This window comes from Ascaphus truei, chromosome 2 (genome assembly GCF_040206685.1).
Source record: "Ascaphus truei isolate aAscTru1 chromosome 2, aAscTru1.hap1, whole genome shotgun sequence".
Taxonomy (NCBI): domain Eukaryota; kingdom Metazoa; phylum Chordata; class Amphibia; order Anura; family Ascaphidae; genus Ascaphus; species Ascaphus truei.
Window position 1 is genome coordinate 55,718,753 of NC_134484.1, and position 25,816 is coordinate 55,744,568.

The window sequence follows — 25,816 nt, forward strand, 5'->3', positions numbered from 1 at the left end:
GGTGGTACTCTTGGTCGTGATGATGATGATGGAGAAAGTAGAGAGGGCACAGGCTGAGGTCAATTGCCTCACTTAGCGAACCTAGGCCTACAGCTCCTCCTAGTTCTGCTGGCTCTCTTCATAGGTGGTGAGCAGGATGGTGGTGTGGTGGGGCTGATAATAATGACTACCCTCTGGCCTGTCTAGAGGAAGACTGTTGACGGTAGTGTTTCTAGGTCTCCCTTTGATCCAGGTGCACATGGCTGTACAGTGCAGTGGTCCCAAGTGGGTACGCTTGCACCACATATAATTCAGTAGACCACTGCTGAACTGTGCACAGTTCCTTGGGGTTTCAAATAAAAAAATGTCCAAAACCAGGAAGATGGGGGCCTCATCACCTTATGGGTGGTGGAAGTGGTTTTCCCTCTGGACACTGTGTCCTAATCCCATCATCCTAATTGTCATTCCCACGTTAATGCCTTAACCTGTTCAGTTGTGTGAACAGGTAAAGAGCAAAAATCCAGGCACTCGGTCTTCCAAAAAGGTAATTTAATACAGCAAAAAATCCAACATTTTGACTGCAAATGCAGTCTTTATCAAGGTGAGAGCTGACAACAAATATACAATGATCACCTAATATACCCCCACACTCACACTTGTAAGTCACTGCAGGTGAGGACTGGCGCGAAAGTCGGAGTATATGTGACGTCACATCCGCGACAGACAACTGTGCATGTGCGGTGTAACCCACATGTACTGTGGGACCGACATCAGTGTAAAGGCTGCTTCAGTGAGGGCAACGCGTCACAACACTGCGGTCCTACTAGCCACTACTCCTATGCTGTGAAAGCAGGCTTCCAATCCCCGATGTCAGTGACTGTCTAACAACACTGGCAGATGAAGCCAACACGGGAGATAGGTGAGGGGAAAGAAAGAATCCCTTTAGTGTGGCACTAAGGAAAGTGCACCCTAATTAAAACTGAAATTTTATTATAAACTGATTAAAATAAATTGTTTGGAGAAACCACATACAAAAAACAAACAAATAATAATTAAAAGACGGAGAGGGGTGGTAGGGTGTTTAATGGAGGTGTAATTATATATGTAACGGGTATTCCCCCACCCAATCGCAGATTATAGTGTGGGTGCGAAGGACATACAGTGTTACCAGGGTGTGGTGCTTTACCTGGTGGCTCACAGGAGGGCTGAGCTTCCGCCACGGGGAACCTGGGGCAATATATTAAGAATAACAGTACTCTCGTACTTGGTGCAGCGCCTCCACCTGCGATGGTTCCTAGCAGAGCAGGAATTGTTCCTCGCAGGACATCACACAATAAACACATAGACTGTATGTATAATAACCAATACCGTTTACTTATGAACAAAGAAACATACGTGCATACCACATTACCCTGTGTCCCTCCCTAGAGGAGTCACTAACCACGGCGTCTCGTAAGACGCTAACGCTATCTTGCTCCACGGCGGACGCCCACACTTTATACGCCACGGCGGACGCCAACACTTTATGCGCCCCCTCCCACGGAAGGATCCCACCCCGTGTCCAGTACCTCCAATGTCTCACACTACCAAGTCATATACATGTGCGTGTGTGATTGCGCAGTCACTATGTCTGGTGATAGGCCTTGTTGGTGCACTTGATGTTTTGGATTACCTGCCGAGCACTCCAGTGCTCGGACCTGCAACGGACTTCACAAAGGATCACGGCGGGCTCCTACACGATATCCGTGATCCACCACAGGATGATCCCTCAGGGGCGATCCCCCTCTGGAAATAGTCCAGCTCTCTCCCAGCAAACAAGCAATGTTCTGTGTTCCCTACTAACAAATAGATAATGGGGCAGAGTCCCTAAGCTAGGGCCTGTCCCTACAACACTTAGCTAGGGTGACTCAGGGCTATCTGGGGCCTAGGGGATTGCTGGCCTAGTGCAGGGAGTCACTGACTCCTGCACCCTACCTCCTTCCCCTAGCTGCTCCGTTCACCAACTGACAACGTGCTCAAGCCCGCGAAATGTATCCTTTTCCGTCTGCCCAGTGATGTCCAGCCCTATTGGCTCCCTGGTGTCAGGTGGTTCTGCCCCTATGCACCCTGGGGGCTGGCAACCCTGCACTGTGCATGCGCAAACCGCACTAACAATGGCGACGCCCTGCTTCGCTAGCCGCCGGGACCCTAACAACGCGACCGCGGCCTTAGCAACGGCCCGATCGCGTCCCCGGCAACCGGCCGCATACCGGAGGAGACGCGCTGCTCCCTGCTCCGGCCCCCACCTTCCGAATTGGCCGTCGGGTCTGCCGCTTGTTCCCGGCAGCACCCGCCCTCGATCCTGGCCATATGCAGGTAAGAAGGATAACCTAGCTACATCTATAAATACCTCTTTAGTAAATCTTAATAGACCCTAGAATGTGGGTGATCTCTATACCAAGGTAAGTATGAGTATATCTCTGAACCCCTCTCACCATCACGTGACGTCGGCTCATCGGTGAGGTGTGGGCCATACACTGAGTGCTTCGTAGACTGCGTCCGTGGGCAGCAAGCGCACTCAGACTTCAGGGTTGATCTCTCCTATATCTGCAGTGAGTGTGGCTGGTCTCACAATAGACTGGTCGAAATTATATCAGAGTTTATAGTAGTGTATATTGATATATACTGAGTGAGGTATGTAGTGGCTGCCCCAACTCAGCCATCAATGTATACAGCCTCACTTTTCATCTAGCAGACAAGTACATTCAACTGCCTTCACCCCATTTTACTGCAATGGTCACAGGGGTTCAGAGATATACTCATACTTACCTTGGTATAGAGATCACCCACATTCTAGGGTCTATTAAGATTTACTAAAGAGGTATTTATATATAATTACACCTCCATTAAATACCCTACCACGCCTCTCCGTCTTTCAATTATTATTTGTTTGTTTGTTTTTTGTATGTGGTTTCTCCAAACAATTAATTTTAATCAGTTTATAATAAAATGTAAGTTTTAATTAGGGTGCACTTTCCTTAGTGCCACACTAAAGGGATTCTTTCTTTCCCTGTGAGCACCACCCTTTCAGTAATTGTTTGGATCAATTTCCCTCCCTTTGCTTGAGCAGAGTAAATACTGCAGCTTTCACCTGCGTGCAGATCCCCTTGTCTGTCAACACGGGGAGATGCCAGAACTACAGCGGAGGTCCGCGCATGCCCCGAGCCGACCACAAGAATGAGAGTCCCGCGCATGCGTGAGATCCCACTAAACTGTCACTGAAGGGCAATAACTCCCCTGGAGAGGCACAAATAGTCTTCCATGAAGATAAACAAGCCCTAGAAAGAAAGGGATAAAGAGCTAGCTGCAACAGCATATGACAATGACATAAAAGAGGCAGAAATACCCCCCCTAGAAAGGAAAAAAATAAAGAACCAAATCCCAGCACCCAGGTATCATAAATAAAGGGTAAATAACCCTAAGACCAAAATACACCTCCATTGTGGTGTACACTGCCTCTCCGTCAGTCCGTGACCTTGGTGACTGCCTTTCAGACACTGGCTCCAACAATGCCTTTCAGACACTGGCTCTAAAATCTGATTCAGAATCATGTCAACATCACTCAACAAGTGCCAATGTGCAGCACTGCAAAGTACATAAACACTACTTAAAGCAAAAGGCCCCCCTTTCTCCCCCTTACAAGAATGGGTCCCCAAAACTGAACCACGTTCATTTTAGTTATAGAGACGCCCTGGTTCCATAGAGGAAAGGCCAGTACTACCTTGCATTTAAAGCCACACGTCATGCGGGCCAATATGAAGCTGCAAAGTAAATGGAATGTTGGCGGTCACTGCGCAAATAGGAACTCAGCCGTAGATGAAGATAAAATCAACTTTTATTCAAACGTGGTGCTGGACATCACAAAGATTCACATCCTCTGACGCGTTTCGTTCCGTTAGGAACTTTATCAAAGAGTACATTGAATCTGTTCACAAGGACCTTAAGTAGGCAGGTCCCCCTCCATCATTGGCTGAATACTAAATTGACTCAGTTGAGAACAATTAATGAATCACTGATTATAATTAAAGCCTTATGTGGAGAAGAACCCTGTTTGCAAAAGGTATATTGTGAATGCACAAAGACACACAAACAAAAAAATGAGTGATAACAGAAGACAATTAACAAATACTTAATAACATATTAAAAACAAATTCAAGTAATGTGCAGCATCCTAGATATAAAAAAAAATTCATAATCAATTGCACCTAGAATGCATGGTAAGAGTTAATGAGGGAAAAATATATATTACATATTGAGACATAATAAATGTTAGTTATACATTAAGAAAATATAAACAAATGTAATGTCAAAATAATTATAAAGAATCAATAAAATGATATACACAACATTAATGATTATTGAAATATGCATCATATTGAAATATGAATCACATTGAGACAATATCAAGGCCATTTGTATTTATAGCAACTATGCACTGAATATAGTGATCTTACAGAAACTGAAATTAATAAATGAAAAAGTATATTGAGATGCATAGAGACACACTCTCAAGACTCCCCTGGCATTCAACCATGCAAGAAGTGTTTAAGCTCCCACTCATGGTTAATGCCATGTGGATGGAGAGTGTTGAGAGTGTATATCCAATACATCTCTTGTTTGTTTAAAGTATTTTCCCTATTACCACCTTTAGGATGGCAGGGTATATGTTCTATTGCGGAAAAAGAAAAGTTTTGGATGCCCCCATGAGAACATTGTGTAAAGTGTCTGGGAACTGGTCGACCCATTATTGCGAGTATTGGATCTTTGGGAGATGGGTTATCGCGGTATGTGGACAGGTTCTTACAACCCCTGGTGTTCAAACTACCATCCTTTATCAGGGATACCACAGACTTCCTCGTCAGTATACAGGAGTTACCATGGTCACACGAATACAGGTGGGTCACCATGGATGTGACCTCCCTGTATTCTATTATCGAACACAAACACGGCTTAGAAGCCATTGAGCACTTTCTTGATCAATCCACTTTATCTATTTCACATTGCACTTTTCTATTACAATCAATATCTTTTTTATTAACACACAATTATTTTTTATTTGATTCACTTTTTTATTTACAAAATTTGGGTACCGCAATGGGCACAAGCTTCGCACCATCGTATGCTAATTTATTTATGGGTTTATGGGAGTCACGTTTTATTTATCACAGCAACAATTCATATCGTCATATATCGTCTTTTACCGGCGATATATTGACGATTTGATTTTTATTTGGAGGGGAGACGAAAAGTCACTTCTTTCTTTCTTCAATTATCTTAATAATAACACGTACAATATTAAATTCACTTTTGAGCACCACATTAATCATATTCACTTTTTGGACTTACTCCTGTATATTGCCGGAAATAAAACTATACAATCTGATATCTACAGGAAGCAGAATTCTAGAAACACATTGTTATGTGCTCAAAGCTCCCACCCACGGTCGTTGATCAGGAATATACCAGGGGCCCAATTTATTAGACTAAAAAAACTATGCTCAGATAATGAGGTGTTTCTATCCCGTGCAAGGGAGATGTCTGATAGGTTTTTAGAACGAGGATACTCAGCTAAGGATATAGCAACAGCTTTCGCCAAAGCAGATCATACTGAGAGGAGTGAACTTGTGAGTAAAAAAACTAGAAATTATATACCCAAAAGAGATAGAGAAACATTGTCAAGATCGGACAATAAAAAAAGTCCTTTCTTTATCAGTACATACAGTTCACAGTCTCAAGATATTTGCAAAATAATATCTAAACATTGGCATACATTATTATTAGACAAAGACATCCGCCCAATACTGGAACAAGGACCAAGATTTTCATACAGGAAAGCCAAGACTTTGGCATCACACCTGTCACCTAGCATGTTCAATTCTAAGCCCAACTTAACTCAGATTACAAGCATTCCTAAAGGCTTTTATAAATGCGGGAGTTGCTCCATGTGCCAGTATGCTTCCTAAAGTAAATACATTTCCTATAATACCAACCTTAAGAAATACTACATAAAGACCTTTCTCAATTGTAACATCTCATTTGTCATCTATATTCTCTTCTGTGGCTGCGGACACAAGTATGTAGGCCGCACTATAAGACCACTCAGAATAAGAATATCAGAACATGTACGTTTAATCAAGAAAAGGGACTTAAAACTTAAAACCACCCAGTTCCCAGACCCTTTACACAATGTTCTCATGGGGGCATCCAAAACTTTTCTTTTTCCGCAATAGAACATATACCCTGCCATCCTAGAGGTGGTAATAGGGAAAATACTTTAAACAAACAAGAGATGTATTGGATATACACTCTCAACACTCTCCATCCACATGGCATTAACCATGAGTGGGAGCTTAAACACTTCTTGCATGGTTGAATGCCAGGGGAGTCTTGAGAGTGTGTCTCTATGCATCTCAATATACTTTTTCATTTATTAATTTCAGTTTCTGTAAGATCACTATATTCAGTGCATAGTTGCTATAAATACAAATGGCCTTGATATTGTCTCAATGTGATTCATATTTCAATATGATGCATATTTCAATAATCATTAATGTTGTGTATATCATTTTATTGATTCTTTATAATAATTTTGATATTACATTTGTTTATATTTTCTTAATGTATAACTAACATTTATTATGTCTCAATATGTAATATATATTTTTCCCTCATTAACTCTTACCATGCATTCTAGGTGCAATTGATTATGAATTTTTTTTTATATCTTGGATGCTGCACATTACTTGAATTTGTTTTTAATATGTTATTAAGTATTTGTTAATTGTCTTCTGTTATCACTCGTTTTTTTGTTTGTGTGTCTTTGTGCATTCACAATATACCTTTTGCAAACAGGGTTCTTCTCCACATAAGGCTTTAATTATAATCAGTGATTCATTAATTGTTCTCAACTGAGTCAATTTAGTATTCAGCCAATGATGGAGGGGGACCTGCCTACTTAAGGTCCTTGTGAACAGATTCAATGTACTCTTTGATAAAGTTCCTAACGGAACGAAACGCATCAGAGGATGTGAATCTTTGTGATGTCCAGCACCACGTTTGAATAAAAGTTGATTTTATCTTCATCTACGGCTGAGTTCCTATTTGCGCAGTGACCGCCAACATTCCATTTACTTTGCTACTCTACGTCTATGGCTGGGGCACGCCAAGGATCCCCTGCTCTACAGGACGTACGTCACGATACCTCCTCCCTCTGCAGTCGCGGGGCTTGCCGGGATACGTGACGCGTCGTGGGAAACCCTCCCGGAGCAACCAGGTCGGCGATGGCGATGGCGATGGCGATGACATCATTCTGAAGCGCAGCACATGTGGAGCAAACACCGGGAGTTCACCGAGGGAGCAGTGAAGACACCAGTCGGGCAAGGGCAGCAGACACCGGTTGGTTTATCCATGAGTACAGGAGGGGAGTTCCCAAAGGGCTTCTCATCCAGTCTCCTTACCAGCTGTGTAGAAGAGTAGTGGCGCAACTGCGCATGACAGATTTCACAGGATCCCGGATGGATAGAAAAAACTTTATTTGCACGACAGCATCACACTGGGGCTACACCACGATCTCCCCCTCTACGCGTTTCACCCTCTTGCTAGGGCTTCGTCTCGGAGTGGGGAGATGTGGTGTGAGCCTGCAGATTTAAAGCTAAAAGCCCACGAAAATCGCTAAAAAATGTTAACCCCTTCATGTATTATGCCACCTGTAATTATATATTACCTGATACACATGGATAGTGGCCAAATCAAAGCCAGGTTACTACCTTATCTATATACCACATGACAGCCATATGGTGAACTCATAACATGAAGGGTAAATAAACACATTAAAAAGACTGTCTGCAACACCATTAAGATTGCATGTTTTGTTTCTGTTCTCTATGTAAAACTGTGTTAAGACATTATGTCTAAATCCTACAAATTCACTGTTGATTCGTATCTCTATATCTCAGTATAGGACTTGATAATAAGAGATAACTAAGTGACAAAGAACATGACTGAAGAAAGTGGGCAAGTGAAGAAAGGGGGGGGGAAGGAAGAGGGGAGGAGGAGGGGGGGAAAAAAAGGGGAGGGAGGGGCAAGGGAAGGAAGAGGGAAGGGGGGGAAGGGGAAGGGGAGGATGGATACAGAGAAGGGAAAGTTATTGCAGAGGATATCTAGGAACAATGAAAAAATAATCAATAATGTGTAAAGCTTGCGTATATTTACAAAATTATTATACAGGATATTTTACAAGAAGCAACGCAGATCCCACTCAATGTTGAGCCCATTGGGTTGCAAAGTGTTCAGTGCAAAGATCCAATGAGCTTCTCGCTGGTGCAAGATCTTCTTCCTATCTCCCCCACGAGGGGGTAAAGGAATATGCTCAATGGCTGTGCATTGCAAGGAACTAATTGAACCCAATGGACAGGTGTTGAAGTGAGCAGAAACGGGGTGCAACATATCTTTGTTGCGAATTAACCTAAGGTGCTCCAGGATACGAATCTTGAGCATTCTGGTAGTCAGACCCACATATTGTTTCTTACATTGACATTTCAGTACATACACTACATATGTCGTCCGACAATTAATAAAGGATCTGATCTTGAATCTGCGTGATTCGTCCTGGTTGGAGAAGTGTGTTACTTTGTTCATATTTGGGCAGATTTTACAATGACCACATTTAAATGAACCCTGCAGCTTTGGAAACAGAGATAATCTATTCGTTTGATAGACTTTGGAAGGTAGCATGCTTGGTGCCAAGAGATTACCCAGTGTAGCCGCTTTACGAAAAACCACACGAGGGCCATTGCATACCAATTTTTTCAACAAAGGGTCCAAAGATAATGTGACCCAGTGTTTTTTAATAATTGATTTTATGGCATTGGCTTGCTCGCTGTAGTTGGTGATAAAGTAGGGCACCTCTGGGTCCTCAATTGGTGTACCCTGGTCAGACTGTTCCAAATCAACTTTGATAAGGGTGTCTCTGTCTGTACCAAGGACTGAATCAAAGGCTGAATCGAGGTCCTTCTCGGTGTACCCTCTCGCCACAAATCTCTCCCTCATTTCACCCGCTCTGTGGAAAAAGGCCTCAGGAGAGGAGCAGTTCCGACGTAACCGAAGGAACTGCCCCCTCGGGATGCCCCTAACCAGAGGGCGGGAGTGGCAGCTTCTGGCATGGAGTAAAGAATTCCTGGCATTTTCTTTCCTATAAATATCAGATTGAATTTGATTATCAATATCAATGTATAGGCTGAGATCCAAAAATTGAATGTGCATTATACACATGAGTAAATCTGATATTAAGAGTGTTTTTTGCCATGTACTCAAAAAACCCCAATAGGTCGTCTTCCCCGCCACTCCAGATCAAAAGCAGGTCATCAATATAGCGCTTGTAAAACGCTATATGATGCCTGTAAGGATTTATACCAGCCCCTGCACAACGGGCCCCCCCCCCCTAGATATTTGAAGTCTGCCTTATCGTTCCCTCATTTATATACTAATGAACGCTTTATACTTCAATTGCAGTGGGATCGCTTTTTCATTCCTTTTCATGACAGCATCCAAGTGTACCAATTGACCCATATCCAGTTATACACACCCCTAAGAGCACCGAACACTATGGGGTTTACTCCCCTTACTTTATAGACAATATGAAGCTGCTACTGATGATGACGTTTCGGCATCCTATTGGCGCATGTGACGTGGGAAATGTAAACCTCCATTTTGTTTCCACTGGAGGGGATGGTATGGTGCTACCTTCAGCGGAAAGTATCTCAGGATCCAGGGTGTCCCTATAACTGAATATGGCACGTTGCAGCCCTAGGAGCCCATGTCAAATTTGATCATATCTGACCCTTTATCCTTCAAGAACCAATGATTTTTTTCCCCCCAGATTTTTTAAATTAATTAATTTAAAAAGATAAATGTAATTACTGTATTATAAATTATTACAATGATAGAAATCTATATGTTTATTTAGAAATTGTAAGCCCCACCACAGCAATAGTATTTTTACCTACAAAGGATGAGTTGTGGCAGAGGTTCCATAGTCATAATACTTATTCTATATTCGCAGATGTGGCTGATACGGCTTCAAAGGGGAATTTCGGCCTAAAAAAGGCAGCTACAGAGTAAGTCCTTTATTGTTACTAGTACCACAGTTCGGGTTGGGAACCACTGCAATAGAGGATAACACAAGAGCATTAAAGAAGTCTGCCTTAAGAGATCTCTTCTTGCGCTTTCCAAAGCTGGGTTTAAAAAAAATAATAATTTCATTTTCCATTCAGGAAATATACGTATTTAAAAACGACTTTTCTGGCAGATTAAAATGGAGCTCTCGCCACAGACCAGTGCAATCTAAAGGTTACAATTGTAGCCATTGGAGCTAGTGAAGGCCGCGGCCCCGCTGGCGCTGACCGCACTCATGCTTGAGAGTGGTGACGTCACCAGCTCTCCAAGCAAGAGCGCCTGGTGTCCTGACTATTTCGCAAGCGCACGCGGGGGGGAGGGGGCGTTGCGGGCAAGTTGAGCGCGCGCGGGGCCGGGACAATTTGAAATGCCGAAACTAAACTCGGCAAGCTCCGTGACGTCACTGGCCCGCCCCCCTACAGAGCGCTAACTAAGGCCAGGGAAAGCACCTGCTTTCCCTCAGCCTCAGCGCGCCTCCGCACGGGCTGAGGTACCATGGACTCGGCCTTAGGGTGTGGACTTTTTTTAAGAGCAGGACAAGATAACAACAGTACATGAGAAACTCGTATAGGCTCCTGGCTAGCGGGGATTGCTACCTTGTTCTGGAACAATGTAGATTTTTGCACCTGCTTGCGATTGCTTTGTGCAACACTCCAGCATTGCTCTGTCACCCTCCTGTGACAGGGAACATCATGTGCACAGTGCAGGCAACGTGATCTGTCTGCAGGCTGAGGGGAGGCAGAGCTACAGTACAGCACAGTGACAGCGCACAACACCTCAAACCGACAGAGCCTTGTATCTGGGCAGAGAGGAGATAGCAACACACAGGTCCTGCGGCCAGGGTGTGTGTGGGAGGAAAGGGGCTATAAGGAGGTGTAGCTGCAGTGCAGTGTCTACTGGAGTGAAGCCAGCATCTGAGGGGAGGTAAGGCAGGAGACAGGGGGGAATAAAACCAATGTTAGATGCCAGAGGGGTGAAGGGATGGAGAGGGAAGATGGGGATGGAGAGGGAAGATGGGGATGGGTCCCCCTCCCTGGGATACATTTTTACATGATGGTAATGTATGCATGTTACTGATTTTGTATGTACAGCATCCCCACCCAAAACATAGTGCCTGCATCACTGAGAGAGAATATTAGGTTATAGGGGGGAGGAAAATAAGGAATAGAGAAACCAGATAGAATAATATGTTGGAGGGATGGAACAGACAGGGAGTAAAAAGATAACATGGAGATTAATTGCTCATTAAAAAAAGGAAGGGGTGCATGAAATAAATAAATCCGCATACAGTAGGTACATAAAATGGGGCTGGGACATGTAGGAGCCAGCAAATGTAATGTAGCCACGTGTCAGCAGCACGGGAGAAAGGGAAGAAAAGGAGGGGGGGTATGGGAAAGGGTGACAGCCCAAATAAACAAGGGGGCAGGGCCAGGGGTTGTCAGGCGGCTCAGGGGGACAGTGCAGAGTGAAAGCTCGGGAGGGGAGCGGGGGGACAGGCAGTGCTTCTCGGTAATACATGTGATTATATGGTATCTGCAGCTGCCTGTCCCTGCGGGTTTCACTGCCCTCTTCCCTTTGTATACTGTAGGTAGGCTCCTGTGAGGGGCACACACCCTGATCTGAGGAGGGGACCATGGGACCGTTGCAGGACAGCAAGGTGAGGCTGGCTGGGGCACATGGAGGGTGTGGGAGGGTGTCCATCTGTCTGCACGCGGGTGTTTCTGTGCATCCTTATTTTTATAGGATATTTTGGTGTGTGTTGTTGCATGATCCTTTAGAAACAGGCAAGATTGTCATTTGATATTGAATCCTTTTCTATGCAGAGCAAATTGTCCTCACTGGCTGCCAATGGGTTACATTCAAATCACACCAAGCGGTGGAAGGGTTAATTGTCAGTTTTGTTTTTCTCCTTTGCAAAAATGGTTAGGATCTATTGTAAATTGCATTGTATTCACCGATCTAATAATGAAGCTATATTCGTGCTTTCCGAAGCTGCTGTTATAGGAGTGTTTTAGTGCAGACGCCTTTTATCTCCACTTTACTCACCTGGATTTGGGGATACGGGGGGGGGGGGGGGGGAGGGGTGCTGTGATTATGGTGCAGACTGTATTTGTTAAAAAAATATATGTATTCAAAATGTCCTACTCGGAAAAACATCTGAAATAAGTCTATCTGCATAATGGTTTGTTATGTTACTGCTTATAATTTCATCATCTGTTTCCGAGAAGCAACCATCTGTGTGACAACATACACAGTGTTCTTTGGAAAAAGCAAAGGGGCAATTTAATTATGGAAACAGACTGAGATTTGTGGCAATCCAGAATGGGAAAATAAGAGTGGAGTAGTATTTTCTTGGGTCTAAATGTTCCCACATTTTCATTTTATTCCAAGTCCATACCTGTATTTTTCTTGTTTGTGTGTAGAATATATAATTATGAGCAAACACTTACAGTGTGTGTGTGTGTGTATACACACACATAAATGAATAAGGTGTGTGTGTGTATATACATACAGTATATATATTTATATTTTTATATATTATATATATATATATATATATATATATATACATACACACACACACACACACACACACACACACACACACACACACACACACACACACACACACACACACACACACCTTATTCATTTGTGTAACTATATGTTTTGATCTCTTATATACAGTATGTGTAAATTTGTTGTATAACCTGTGCCTATTTTTTATTCTATGTCTTCATTGGGTTGTGGTTGGTGATTACTGCACATATATTTAGTACATCAGTCATGCTCTCCCTGAAACAGGTTTGTAATGGTGGTGCCTCACCATTTCCTGGCATCTTCTTTATGTAGTATAGTGTGCCAGGCTTCAATTTAACCCATTCATTTCTGGTAAGATGCCCACAGAATTACATCTTTTGATTTCATGGTTAATCAATATGTATAGCTGTTTATCTGAATAATTATTGGCCAGTGTCTCTTAACCGTGTGCAGACAATCCTCATAATGTGATAAATATTTTAAATGTTATCTGTGAGAAGGAAATATATATATATATATATATATATATATATATATATATATATATATTTTTTTTTTATATATATATATATATATATATCACAAGCTGCCCAAAACTATAAGCATTGAATAGTTTAAAATAATTGAATTTAATGATTTCAAATCCTTGTCTCTTTTTAGAACTGCAAAGAGACAAACAATCCCTGTGAATTTTAACACTAATCAACACTCTGCATCGCACATACTCTATAGCCAGTATAGTAGGTACTGTATTTGTAGATCACATTTGTGAGAATATTCATTGTGGGGACCAGAGTGCAGATAAATGAACAGGCTTTTGTACGACAGAGTCTAAGACCATATGTGTCCAGCATTGGTTATAATCAGAGCTGCCAGCTTCTATTAAAGGCGTACCCAGAGACTTTTTGCAATAAGATTTTTCTTACATTTATCTTATTTATATATTTACTTCTCTTACCTTCGGCGGCATCTCCATCTCCCCCTGCAAATTGCAGTCAGCGCCATGATAAATGGCGCCCGTTGCCATGACGAGATGCCGTATGGCACCAAGGCGTCACATGATGCCCCGTTGTCATGGCAACAGGTAGCATTCTGTCACGGCAACGGGCGTCACGTTCTCATGGCAACGCGGCGCCATTTGACGGCGCTCAGCCATGTTGACGGGATTTGCAGGGAGAGATCCCGCCACCACCCGGAGATTTTTCAGGTAATACCGGAGATACGCTGCCAAAACCCATAGTCTCCGGGTCAGACCCGGAGTGGTGGCAACCCTGGTTATAATTGTGAGCCACAACAGGCCAGGTACGGGGATTTTGACCAATGGTAATTCATCTGTACCGAGAGAAACTAATCAGAGGCATCTTTTAAAAAGCTGTTTAGTCAATGACGGCTTATTGACTTTTCCGAGGCATAGAGGGAAAGGAGGTCAGAAAGCATATTTTATGTGTCAGCTCTCATAGCTGAATGCAAAAAATAATTCCAGGGTTCATTTGGTTTATTTTGATTATTAAACTAATTTGATGCAGACATAACTTTTCTGCAAAATTGACTAAGCTGGGGAATTATTTTGCATATTCTCAAAACCTTTTACCAAAATGTCTTGATATAAACAACAATAATAATGTCACAAAGTGTATTCACTTTAATATTTTTATTATTGCCTTTATTTTTGTAAACAAATGCTTGTACTCATCACTAGCACTGAAGATAATAAAACATGTTTTTTTGTTTGTTGTATAATTAGAAAATGCAAGAGAAGGAGCTTGCTCGCAGCCGCATCCCGCGCTTGGTTCTGCGCCCTTATCTGCCTAAACAGAAAGTGTCTCCATCTTCCGAGTCTCCATTTTCAGAAGAGGAAAGCAAAGACTTCAATTTGACTTCAAGTCGATCTGCCAGGACTATAAGTAGCAACAGCTTTTGCTCAGGTACAGATCTCTCAGCGAGCTCTATTGCTCGGCTACTCAAAAGGCAGACAACTCGCCAATTTTGGTGTGCTACTTAAATTCCAAACTGGTCAGGTAGGATCTGGAGTTTTTAGTTACATAGTAGATGAGGTTGAAAAAAGAGATACGTTCAACCTATGCTAAATTTAGTTCAGGCCCCTAATACATGTGATAGGCCGGGATAGAAGAAAGATGCAGAGATAATGGATGAAGTGGAGCAATTTGCTTTATCTTGATGGAGCAAAAAAATTACATCTGCGTCAGTTTGCTCCTGCACCGTATGTTTGAGGCGTGTTATTTGAGCTTCTTAGTTTTGCCGCTGAGCAAAAACGGTTAGTGCTATCGGACTTTGCGGATTCATAACGCAAGTGTGTTCCGTTACGTTGAGGCAAAGGAGCGACGCGCGCGAGAATCGTTGGTGAGGAAGAATGTTATTTATAAATGACCTGACTGTTACGTAATTTGATCTAAATTTCACTCCCAAGTACTCACCAATTTATATTCTGTTTCGTAAAAAATCTGGGGGGGATTCTTGGGAGGGAGCGCCCTTTCGAGGATTTTTTTTAGGAAATAGAATATGAAATAGTGCAAATTGGTGCATGCTTGGAGTGAAATTAAGAACAAATGACGTAAGGGTCAGATCATTTATAAATAACTTACCTGCAGTCATATTGTACATGGCGAGCAATACTGATCCTACTGCTCCTCCCACAAATTTCAAGATTGTTGCCCCCTCCTCATCCTCTCTCTGTCTCCCCTTATCCTCTCAACCCCCTCATTCTCTCACCCCCTCCCTTCATCCTCCCCCACCCCCTACCTTCATCCTCCCCCACCCCCTACCTTCATCCTCCCCCACCCCCTACCTTCATCCTCCCCCACCCCCCTCCCTTCATCCTCCCCCACCCCCCTCCCTTCATCCTCCCCCACCCCCCTCCCTTCATCCTCCCCCACCCCCCTCCCTTCATCCTCCCCCACCCCCCTCCCTTCATCCTCCCCCACCCCCCTCCCTTCATCCTCTCATCCCCCCTCCCTTCATCCTCCCCCACCCCCCTCCCTTCATCCTCCCCCACCCCCCTCCCTTCATCCTCTCATCCCCCCTCCCTTCATCCTCCCCCACCCCCCTCTCTACATCCTCCCCCACCCCCTCCCTTCATCCTCTCATCCCCCCTCCCTTCTTCCTCTCATCCCCCCTCCCTTCTTCCTCTCATCCCCCTCTCCCTTCTTCCTCTCATCCCCCTCTCCCTTCTTCCTCTCATCCCCCTCTCCCTTCTTCCTCTCATCCCCCCTCCCTTCTTCCTCTCATCCCCCCCTTATCCTCTCTCATCCCCCCCTTCATCCTCTCTCATCCCCCTCCTCCCTTCATCCTCTCTCATCCCCCTCCTCCCTTCATCCTCTCTCATCCCTCTCCTCCCTTCATCCTCTCATCCCCCTCCTCCCTTCATCCTCTCATCCCCCTCCTCCCTTCATCCTCTCTCATCCCCCTCCTCCCTTCATCCTCTCTCGTCCCCCTCCTCCCTTCATCCTCTCTCGTCCCCCTCCTCCCTTCATCCTCTCTCACCCCCCTCCTCCCTTCATCCTCTCTCATCCCCCTCCACCCTTCATCCTCTCTCATCCCCCTCCTCCCTTCATCCTCTCTCACCCCCTCCTCCCTTCATCCTCTCTGACCCCCTCCTCCCTTCATCCTCTCTCACCCCCTCCTCCCTTCATCCTCTCTCACCCCCCTCCTCCCTTCATCCACTCTCATCCCCCTCTCCCTTCATCCTCTCTCACCCCCCCTCCCTTCATCCTCTCTCATCCCCCTCCTCCCTTCATCCTCTCACCCCCTCCTCCTTCATCCTCTCTCACCCCCCTCCTCCCTTCATCCTCTCTCACCCCCCTCCTCCCTTCATCCACTCTCATCCCCCTCCTCCCTTCATCCTCTCTCATCCCCCTCCACCCTTCATCCTCTCATCCCACTCCTCCCTTCATCCTCTCTCATCCTCATCCTCTCTCATCCCCCTCCTCCCTTCATCCTCTCTCACCCCCCTCCTCCCTTCATCCACTCTCATCCCCCTCCTCCCTTCATCCTCTCTCATCCCCCTCCACCCTTCATCCTCTCTCATCCCACTCCTCCCTTCATCCTCATCCTCATCCTCTCTCATCCCCCTCCTCCCTTCATCCTCTCTCAACCCCTCCTCCCTTCATCCTCTCTCACCCCCTCCCTTCATCCTCTCTCATCCCCCTCTCCCTTCATCCTCTCTCACCCCCCCTCCCTTCATCCTCTCTCACCCCCCCTCCCTTCATCCTCTCTCATCCCCATCCTCCCTTCATCCTCTCTCATCCCCCTCCTCCCTTCATCCTCTCTCATCCCCCCTCCCTTCATCCTCTCTCATCCCCCTCCTCCCTTCATCTCCCTCCTCCCTTAATCCTCTCTCACCCCCCTCCTGCCTTCATCCACTCTCACCCCCCCCACCCTTCATCCTCTCTCATCCCCCTCCTCCCTTCATCCTCTCTCATCCCCCTCCTCCCTTCATCCTCTCTCATCCCCCTCCTCCCTTCATCCCCCTCCTCCCTTCATCCTCTCTCATCCCCCTCCTCCCTTCATCCTCTCTCATCCCCCCTCCCTTCATCCTCTCTCATCCTCATCCTCTCTCATCCCCCTCCTCCCTTCATCCTCTCTCATCCCCCTCCTCCCTTCATCCCCCTCCTCCCTTCATCTTCTCTCATCCCCCTCCTCCCTTCATCCTCTCTCATCCCCCCTCCTCCTTTAATCCTCTCTCATCCCCCCTCCCTTCATCCTCTCTCATCCCCCCTCCCTTCATCCTCTCTCATCCCCCCTCCCTTCATCCTCTCACCCCCCTCCTCCCTTCATGCTCTCATCCCCCTCCTCCCTTCATCCTCTCTCATCCCCCTCCTCCCTTCATGCTCTCATCCCCCTCCTCCCTTCATCCTCTCTCATCCCCCTCCTCCCTTCATGCTCTCTCATCCCCCTCCCTTCATCCTCTCTCATCCCCCTCCTCCCTTCCTCTCTCATCCCCCTCCTCCCTTCATCCTCTCTCATCCCCCTCCTCCCTTCATCCTCTCTCATCCCCCTCCTCCGTTCATCCCCCTCCTCCCTTCATCCTCTCTCATCCCCCCTCCTCCCTTCATCCTCTCTCATCCCCCCTCCTCCCTTCATCCTCTCACCCCCCCTCCCTTCATCCTCTCACCCCCCTCCTCCCTTGATCCTCTCTCCTCCCCCTCCTCCCTTCATGCTCTCTCCTCCCCCTCCTCCCTTCATGCTCTCTCATCCCCCTCCTCCCTTCATCCTCTCTCATCCCCCTCCTCCCTTCATCCTCTCTCATCCCCCTCCTCCCTTCATCCTCTCTCATCCCCCTCCTCCCTTCATCCTCTCTCATCCCCTTCATCCTCTCTCATCCCCCTCCTCCCTTCATCCTCTCTCATCCCCCTCCTCCCTTCATCCTCTCTCACCCCCCTCCTCCCTTCATGCTCTCTCATCCCCCTCCTCCCTTCATCCTCTCTCATCCCCCTCCACCTCCATCCTCTCTCATCCCCCTCCTCCATTTATGCTCTCTCATCCTCCTCCTCCCTTCATCCTCTCCTCAAAGTTCATACAGAATTGTTTTTATTATTACAAAGTGAATATTTTGTTAAAAGTTGCACTTATCAGTTATTTGAAGTTGAACTAAAGAGGGCGCACACCTTATCTATCATTTTAAGTGGTCATTGAATAGCTTAAGATGTTTTGTAAATTTACAGATGTAATCCCAGAAGCTTTAATGTAAAGAAGAAAAAACACTAACAAATACCTAGGAATAAAACTATGTTTGGGACATCTTGGGGGAAAAAAGGACTAATTTAAGTAAAGCCCAAATATATGGGGAAAAGTGGATTTTAGCTCAAATAAACACTTCAATTAATGGGAAAAAAAATATATATAAATATATCAAACACACAGTGAGAATTAAATATGGATATCAAATCAGTGCCAGCTTATAAAACAAAATACATTGCTGGTGCCGCTCATTCAAAGGGGATATATATATAAACACACAGACAGACTATTGGACTTAGCTCTTAAATTATATATATTTCAGTATAGTACTGTAGCTTTGAGCCTCCCCTCATGATTTCTATAAAAATATATATATTTTACCATAGTACAAAGCAACTGGATATTTTTAGCATAAAATGGGTCATGATGGTGAAACAAGACAGGATGGCACAAGTGCTCAGCAGGACTCGCTGCGAAATGTAAATAATGATCATTTGTACTAGAAAAGGAGCACTGGCGTATTGCTGATCTGCTATGGGTGCTGCGCATGAATCCAGCGACCCAGAGATAACTCCTGTACAGTAATTGCAAAGATATCCAGGCACGCCAGTGATCTTATGTAATAAAACACATTTTACATTTAACTAACGATCGACATTTCAATCCCACCCGAATCTTCAGAAAGGTTGGTCCTTATTTAATTCACGCATTTCAGGAAGACCAAAGGAGTGCCTGGATATCTTCTTGTTTTATAATAATAATAAGACCCATTTGAACAAGGCCGCTACATTTCAGTGTGTATTTTGCAAGCCCAACAACATGCTGCTGGTAGCACAGGATACTATTGACCATTTGACACTATGTCCTCCTCCTTCCCTTCATCACTCACTTTGGATGGCAGCCACTAGGCTCAGATGTCAAGCTGTGGAAACATTCTGGGAGCCGCAGCTGGCTGCGCAGTCAGCTAAATAGATGTCTCTCTCATGGAAACTCCCAAGATACATTTTCTTCATAATGACCGTTTTGAAAAGGTTCGCTACAGTTTTAGTGCTCCTACAAAAAGCTCTTCTATATCGTTGATCAAAAATTGATATTTTAACTTTCTTTCTAAACAAAAATCCATAAAATCACATTTTATTGTGAAGAGTTTTGTTTTTATTTAAATGATTTAACTAGGGAAATTACATAGAAATGTAAATACAGTACATTATCACAAAGGAATTGGCATGTTACAAAACGCTCTGGCGCAAAAAAAAAATATACTGTAGCATCTCAATCATATTGCCTGTCTTATGGTAACCCAATTTATTCAATTAAATCATGTGTAATGTGTGTGTTAAAGATAGCTGTGCAGTATATTTGCAGATGTACAAAATAATCACATTTAAGTGTTACTGATGGGTACTTTGATCCTGAGTTTTGCCAGAAGTCCTATGGATTTGGATTACAGGGGAAATGTGCTTCCTATTTAAGCATGTAATTTATAATCTATTTAGCAAAAATAATAAGAATGTGGTGGCTTATCAAAAATAAACTATTAGCAAATTGTATTATATAAAAACAAACACTGAGTAACTTAGGTTTGGAAAAATGTGTGCAAGAAAAAGATGTAGTAGAGATGTAGTAGATATACACACACACACACACACACACACACACACACGCAAACGGAAATAGCCATGTTAGTCCAGTTGCGATAGTGCAGAGTAAATGAGTACTTCAGTATTAGGCGATACCTTTTTTATTTGGACCAACAATTTATGTCATAGGACAAGCTTTCATGAGTTCGCCTCTCTACCTCAGGTCGGCCATACTGATTTACAAAGGAATCTATGGCTAAAACAGGTTAGGAAATGTATATATGTATGTACAGCTCGGGGGAGGGAGGAGGGGGAGGGAGCCGCTGGCAGCCCTGCACGATCCCCCAGCAGCTACGCACCAATCCCCCCCTAGCAGCTCTGCACCGATTCCCAGCCCCGCCTGCAACCCCACACCGATCCCCCCCCCCCAAAGCTCCACACCGATCCCACCCAGCAGCCCCACGATGCCCCCAGCTGGCATGACACCAGAGGTAAGGTGGGGGGGGGGCTGTGTGCCTGCTGTGTGTGTGCTGGTCTGAGTGTGCTGGTGCAGTGTGCAAAAAAAAAAAAAATTATATTCGGGGTCCACGCTCAAACCGCGTTATTAGCGGATCGCGCTATAAAGGGGTGAGCTGTATATCCATCAAATCAAAAGTATTGATGTGTTTTATATCAATTCCCTATCTTTGAATAAAAAATACAGGGTCGTTTAAGAAAACAAACAAAATCGCTGAATATGATAATATAAACAAAAAAAGCCACGGAATGGATATACTCTTCATTAATATTCATCATAATTCATATGATATTTCTCAAGGACCACTGAATACAGTATAAGGGTCCCTGGGTGTTTAATCCAGATTAAGTCTTAGAAATGCTGCTATGCATGATGGAAACGTACAAAAAGCCCAATATAAGTGTAGTAGTAAGGTTTCACTTCTTTGAATGGAAGCACCAAAATAATGCACTTGCTGAACAAGATTAGCTCCTACGGTTGCACAAGAAACGGTCTGTGGCGGGGAACAAAACTAAAGACCCTCTCAGTTTGCCGGGAGAAAGATGCTCACTACAGTCTTTCACGGCTCCGATACTGGCCACGCTTCTGTGCTGATACCAATAAGCCCCGCATATTACCATACCGCCACAGCGGGTTTTGTGACATCACCATGGAGGTAGGGCCGGTCTCGGAGCCACGTAAGCAGTACTGAAAGTTTATACATATACACATATACACATATACAGACACATATACACATATATATATACACACACATATTCGAGTTCAAATATTCGAAAATCTATCCCAACCCGAGCATCCCCAGTTTGAATCTCCATGTCTAGGCCCGAACCAAATACGAGATAAAACCTTGAATTTTATTTGCGATCTGAACAAAACCATTACTAAAAGGAAGTGTGTGTATATATATATATACACAGGTAAACCCCGTTATAACACGGTCCTCGGGGTCCACCCCGAGACCACCGCGTTAGTAACGGGGTCGCGGGGAAAAAAATGGCCGCCGCATTAGCGCATATTCACCCCGCGGGACTGGAGATGGGAGCGGGGATGCCCCTCCGGTCCCGGCTTCACCCTGTCACCGCGTGACAGGAGATGGGAGGGGGGATGCCCCGCCGGTCCCCGCTTCACCTTCTCCCCACTGTTGTCCCCGCAGGAGATGGGGGCGGGAGCGGGTGTTGGTGCTGGTGTGTGTAAGTGTGTGTGAGAGTGTGTGTGAGTGTAAGTGTGTGCAGTGTGAGCAATGAGCAGTGTGTCAGTGTGTGCAGTGTGAGCAATGAGCAGTGTGTGTGGCAGTGTGTGGCAGTGTGAGCAGTGTGTGTGCAGTGTGCATTGTGAGCAATGAGCAGTGTGTCAGTGTGTGCAGTGTGAGCAATGAGCAGTGTGTCAGTGTGTGCAGTGTGAGCAGTGTGAGCAATGAGCAGTGTGTGTGCAGTGAGCAGTGTGTGTATAGTGTCTGCAGTGTCTGCAGTGTGTGCAGTGTGCAGAATTTTTTTTTTTTAATTTAAATTTTTTTTTTTTTTTTAAACGGGAGCCACGGGAAAACCGCGATATAACCGAATCGCGGTATAACGAGGCGCGTTATAATGGGGTTTACCTGTATATAGCTATATATATATATATATATATATATATAGAGATATATATATATATATATATATATATAGATATATAGATATATATATATACACACATACACACTTCCCTTTAGTAATGGTTTTGTTCAGATCACGAATAAAATACAAGGTTTTATCTCGTATTTGGTTCGGGCCTAGACATGGAGATTCAAACTGGGGATGCTCGGGTTGGGATAGATTTTCGGATATTTGAACTCGCTCATCTCCGTTATGTATTTATATGTAAATCCAACCTGGTAGCCACTCCGATAACTGTGGCGATAAACCCGGGGCTCAGAAACAGGAGGGTAACATAACCTCAAAGTAGGTCTGCATTTAAGGGAATTTCTCGCAAAAAGCAACATTGTTACTAATAAAATCTAGTGTTTTGGTCCTGCATCTGGGACCTTTTATCTTGGTTATTTACGTTGAGTAGGGTGCTCGTTGGTTTACATTACTGAGTTTATGCATTTCTCCTGTTCTAGATGATACAGGGTGTCCCAGCAGTCAGTCTGTCTCTCCAGTTAAGACTCCATCAGATGCTGGCATCAGCCCAATGGGATTCTGCACAGGAAGTGAAGATGATTGTAGCCGGAAGAGAGTCAGTGTTGGAACTTTTGCAGATGGTACTCTCCAGCCAGCAAGATACAAAAAAGAACTGAAGATGGGTCTTCTTAAGACAGGTACTTGCATTGAATGTTGAGTTGTGTAACACTCTGTGGTACGGTTGGGCAATATACCAGTATGAAGGCAATACCGCGGAAATAAAAATGATTGGTAACTTGGTACTTACCATTGTTAATTCCTGCAGTATTATTGGCTGCTTGGGTTGGTGTGTGAGATTGCAGCGTGTTGCAGAGCTAGCAGTCACACTTCCTCGCCCCTCCCTTCCGGCAGCTTCTGTAGAGGAGGCGGAGCTGGCACGGAGTGTGGGTGGAGCCGTCAGCTCAGTGACGTAAAGCAGCATGTAAATGCTATCAGAGGAATTCTGCTGATATTCTCCCTCCCTTTCAACCTCTTCCTTCCTCCCGTCCCCCCCTTGCTACTTTCTCAACTCCTTCCTCCCTTCCCCCCCCCCCCCCACCAGTCAATCCTTTCATTCCCCCATCTCTGTCTCAACATCTTGGGGAAGAAGGGGTTTTAGAGAGATTGTAAAGTCAATTTTTTTGTGTGTTTTCTGTTGGGTATTTGGGATCATTTGTTGCGATAACAAAACCATTAAAAATAAATAGTGTTATCATCCAACCCTGCTCTATGGCAATGAATACACATTGCTTGCACGTGCAGCGTTTTGAATAACATTCTGCTAGAAAAATACAAGATTTGAGCCACATCTAAACCATGATTAGTTTGGTCATCACTGTCCATCATTTTAAATATTGCCAAGCACCCTGGTTTATGGTGGATGCAATTTAATATAATGTGTATTACAAGGTAGTCACTATGGGGGTTATTCATTAAACTGCCATAGTACCAATCGATTTAACCATCACACAGAAACTCCCATTACAGTCAATGTGAGTTTCCGTGTGATAACACCGTGATCGGCAGTATCGTAGTCCAATAAATACCATTAGTGTTGACCTACTGCGCTCTGTCCTGCCCACCAAAGAAGAGAGTTTAAAATATTTGGCATGTTCTATTTAACTTATTATTGTGTCTGTATTCATCTCATAAAATCTCTTTCCCAGAGTAGATCTCATCTCATAAAATCTCTTTCCCAGAGTAGATCTCATCTCATAAAATCTCTTTCCCAGAGTAGATCTCATCTCATAAAATCTCTTTCCCAGAGTAGATCTCATCTCATAAAATCTATTTCCCAGAGTAGATCTCATCTCACAAAATCTCTTTCCAGAGTAGATCTCATCTCATAAAATCTTTTTCCCAGAGTAGATCTCATCTCATAAAATCTCTTTCCCAGAGTAGATCAAGGTCACATGCAGGAGAATCTTTACAGAGATTTATATTTTATCCAGAAGTACAAAATGAGGGGTTGTGCAAAAGAAGAGCTACTAAAACTGCACATGGTCTACACCAGTGTTTCTCAGCCAGGGTGCTGGAGCACCCTGGTGTATAGCGACCCTCTGCCAAGGGTGCTGCGGCCCCAGGGTTGAAGCTGGTTGATTAGTGGGCGCCTCCCGCACTCCCTGGAGATGTATAGGCTGCGATCTGCCTCTCCACTCACTGCCCTGCACATAGGCGGCAGAGGACCCCCTCCATTTACAGACAGTGCAGAACACGCCTGCTAAGCAACTGGCATGTTTGAGGTGTGTGGGAGGAAAGAGGGAAGGATTGAGGACTTTGTGTTGGGGAGAAAAGTGTGATGGCTTTGTGTGAGGAAGGCTAGTGCTTGTTTGTGTTGGGGAAGGTGTGGTGTATGGAAGAGAAGGGGAGGGAGATGAATGAGGTGTTTGATTAAGAAAGGGAGTGTCCTCCCACCCCAAAATAACTTGTGTAAAAAAAAACAATAAAATACAAGTTTAAAAGAAAGAAAGGGAGAGTGTTGTGGGAGAAATGCCTGATAAGTGGAGTGTGTTGAGTAAAATAATGCAATGTCCAGAAGGGTATGGTGCTCAGAGTATGTGTGGGGGCATGGGAAAGTCACGGTAAGCTTATTGAGCAAATGTCGGAGCTCCCTTATTATAGAATTACAATAAACGGTCATAAAGCTTCTGGGTGAAGAATACTGGCTTATGTAGACCAAATTGGTAACCAAACAAAAAAAGAGCGCAATAAACTGTTCCACACTATATATAAAAATCCATAAACTTAGAACCGTCCAAATGGAATAAATCCACAAAAGTAGGCGACTCGCATGCTCCAAAAATTCCTGTTGTCCGTCCTTGAAGTAATCTTGGGGGCTCATAGGTGTGTTGCATACAGGATTAGCTATTTGCACTAAGTGTGAATTCCTTGTGAGTGTGACAGTGTGTGTGAGTGTGACTTTGTGTGAGGCCAGTGTGTGTGTCTGTGTGGCACTGACTGCTGCCGAGCTCCAGAGGCCTCTGTGCATAGGCGCCGGAGACCGGTCTTAGTATTCTTCTGTGCATGCGCAAATCAGAGCCTCTGTGCATGTGTGGAGGGGGACAACTATCAGTGGCTGTGGTCCGAGCCTCTGTGCATGTGTTGAGGTGGACGGCTGCCGGAGTGAATGTGTATGTGATGGCAGACGGTGCTGATGATGTATGAGCAGAGATAGACGCCTCAGCGCTTCTACTATTGGCCTCGGTCACAGCTGGATGTCTCAGCGCTTCTACTGATGGCTGCAGACGACTGTGGGCATGGAGGTAAGTGTTGTCCTCATCTGCCAGCACTGATATCACTTCCATAACCTACTTCCGTCTCCTGGAAAACGGATTTGGTGCCTGCAAAGAAGTTTCACTTCAAAAACGTTGACCGAGAGGTGACTCCAATAAAAAACAAATGTATTGAATGAATGGAAAAACAGGTGTTTTTACTTACCTGTTTTTCCGTACAGTCAATAAATTAGTTTTTTTTATTGCAGTCACCTCTCAAACCTTTTTTTTTTTTGTCACTGGTTTTCCCCTGCTCTTCTCTCTTCTGTGTTGAGTAAAAGGCTAAGTTATGTGCGAGGGTGAAGGTGGTGTGTGTAGGAAGAGTGTGCTTGTGAAAAGGAAGGCAAGTGTGTATGCGTGTAAATGAAGAGGGGGGGG

The 25,816-nt window shown here is 44.6% G+C and overlaps 1 protein-coding gene across 5 annotated transcripts in view; it reads left to right on the top strand.

Moving 5' to 3' along the window:
- Positions 1 to 10,917: 10,917 nt before the first annotated feature.
- SYBU (syntabulin) overlaps positions 10,918 to 25,816 on the top strand; it is a 34,125-nt gene continuing 19,226 nt past the window's right edge. For 2 of the 5 annotated variants that reach the window (XM_075582416.1, XM_075582420.1), the window contains exons 1-4: positions 10,918 to 11,115; positions 11,780 to 11,848; positions 14,477 to 14,657; positions 22,628 to 22,825. In XM_075582416.1, the coding sequence (XP_075438531.1) occupies positions 11,825 to 11,848; positions 14,477 to 14,657; positions 22,628 to 22,825 (403 nt within the window). In that variant the 5' untranslated portion in view covers positions 10,918 to 11,115; positions 11,780 to 11,824. Of the gene's footprint in view, positions 11,116 to 11,644; positions 11,849 to 14,476; positions 14,658 to 22,627; positions 22,826 to 25,816 lie in introns of those variants that run through there. The other 3 variants (XM_075582418.1, XM_075582419.1, XM_075582417.1) reach the window with 3 other exon arrangements.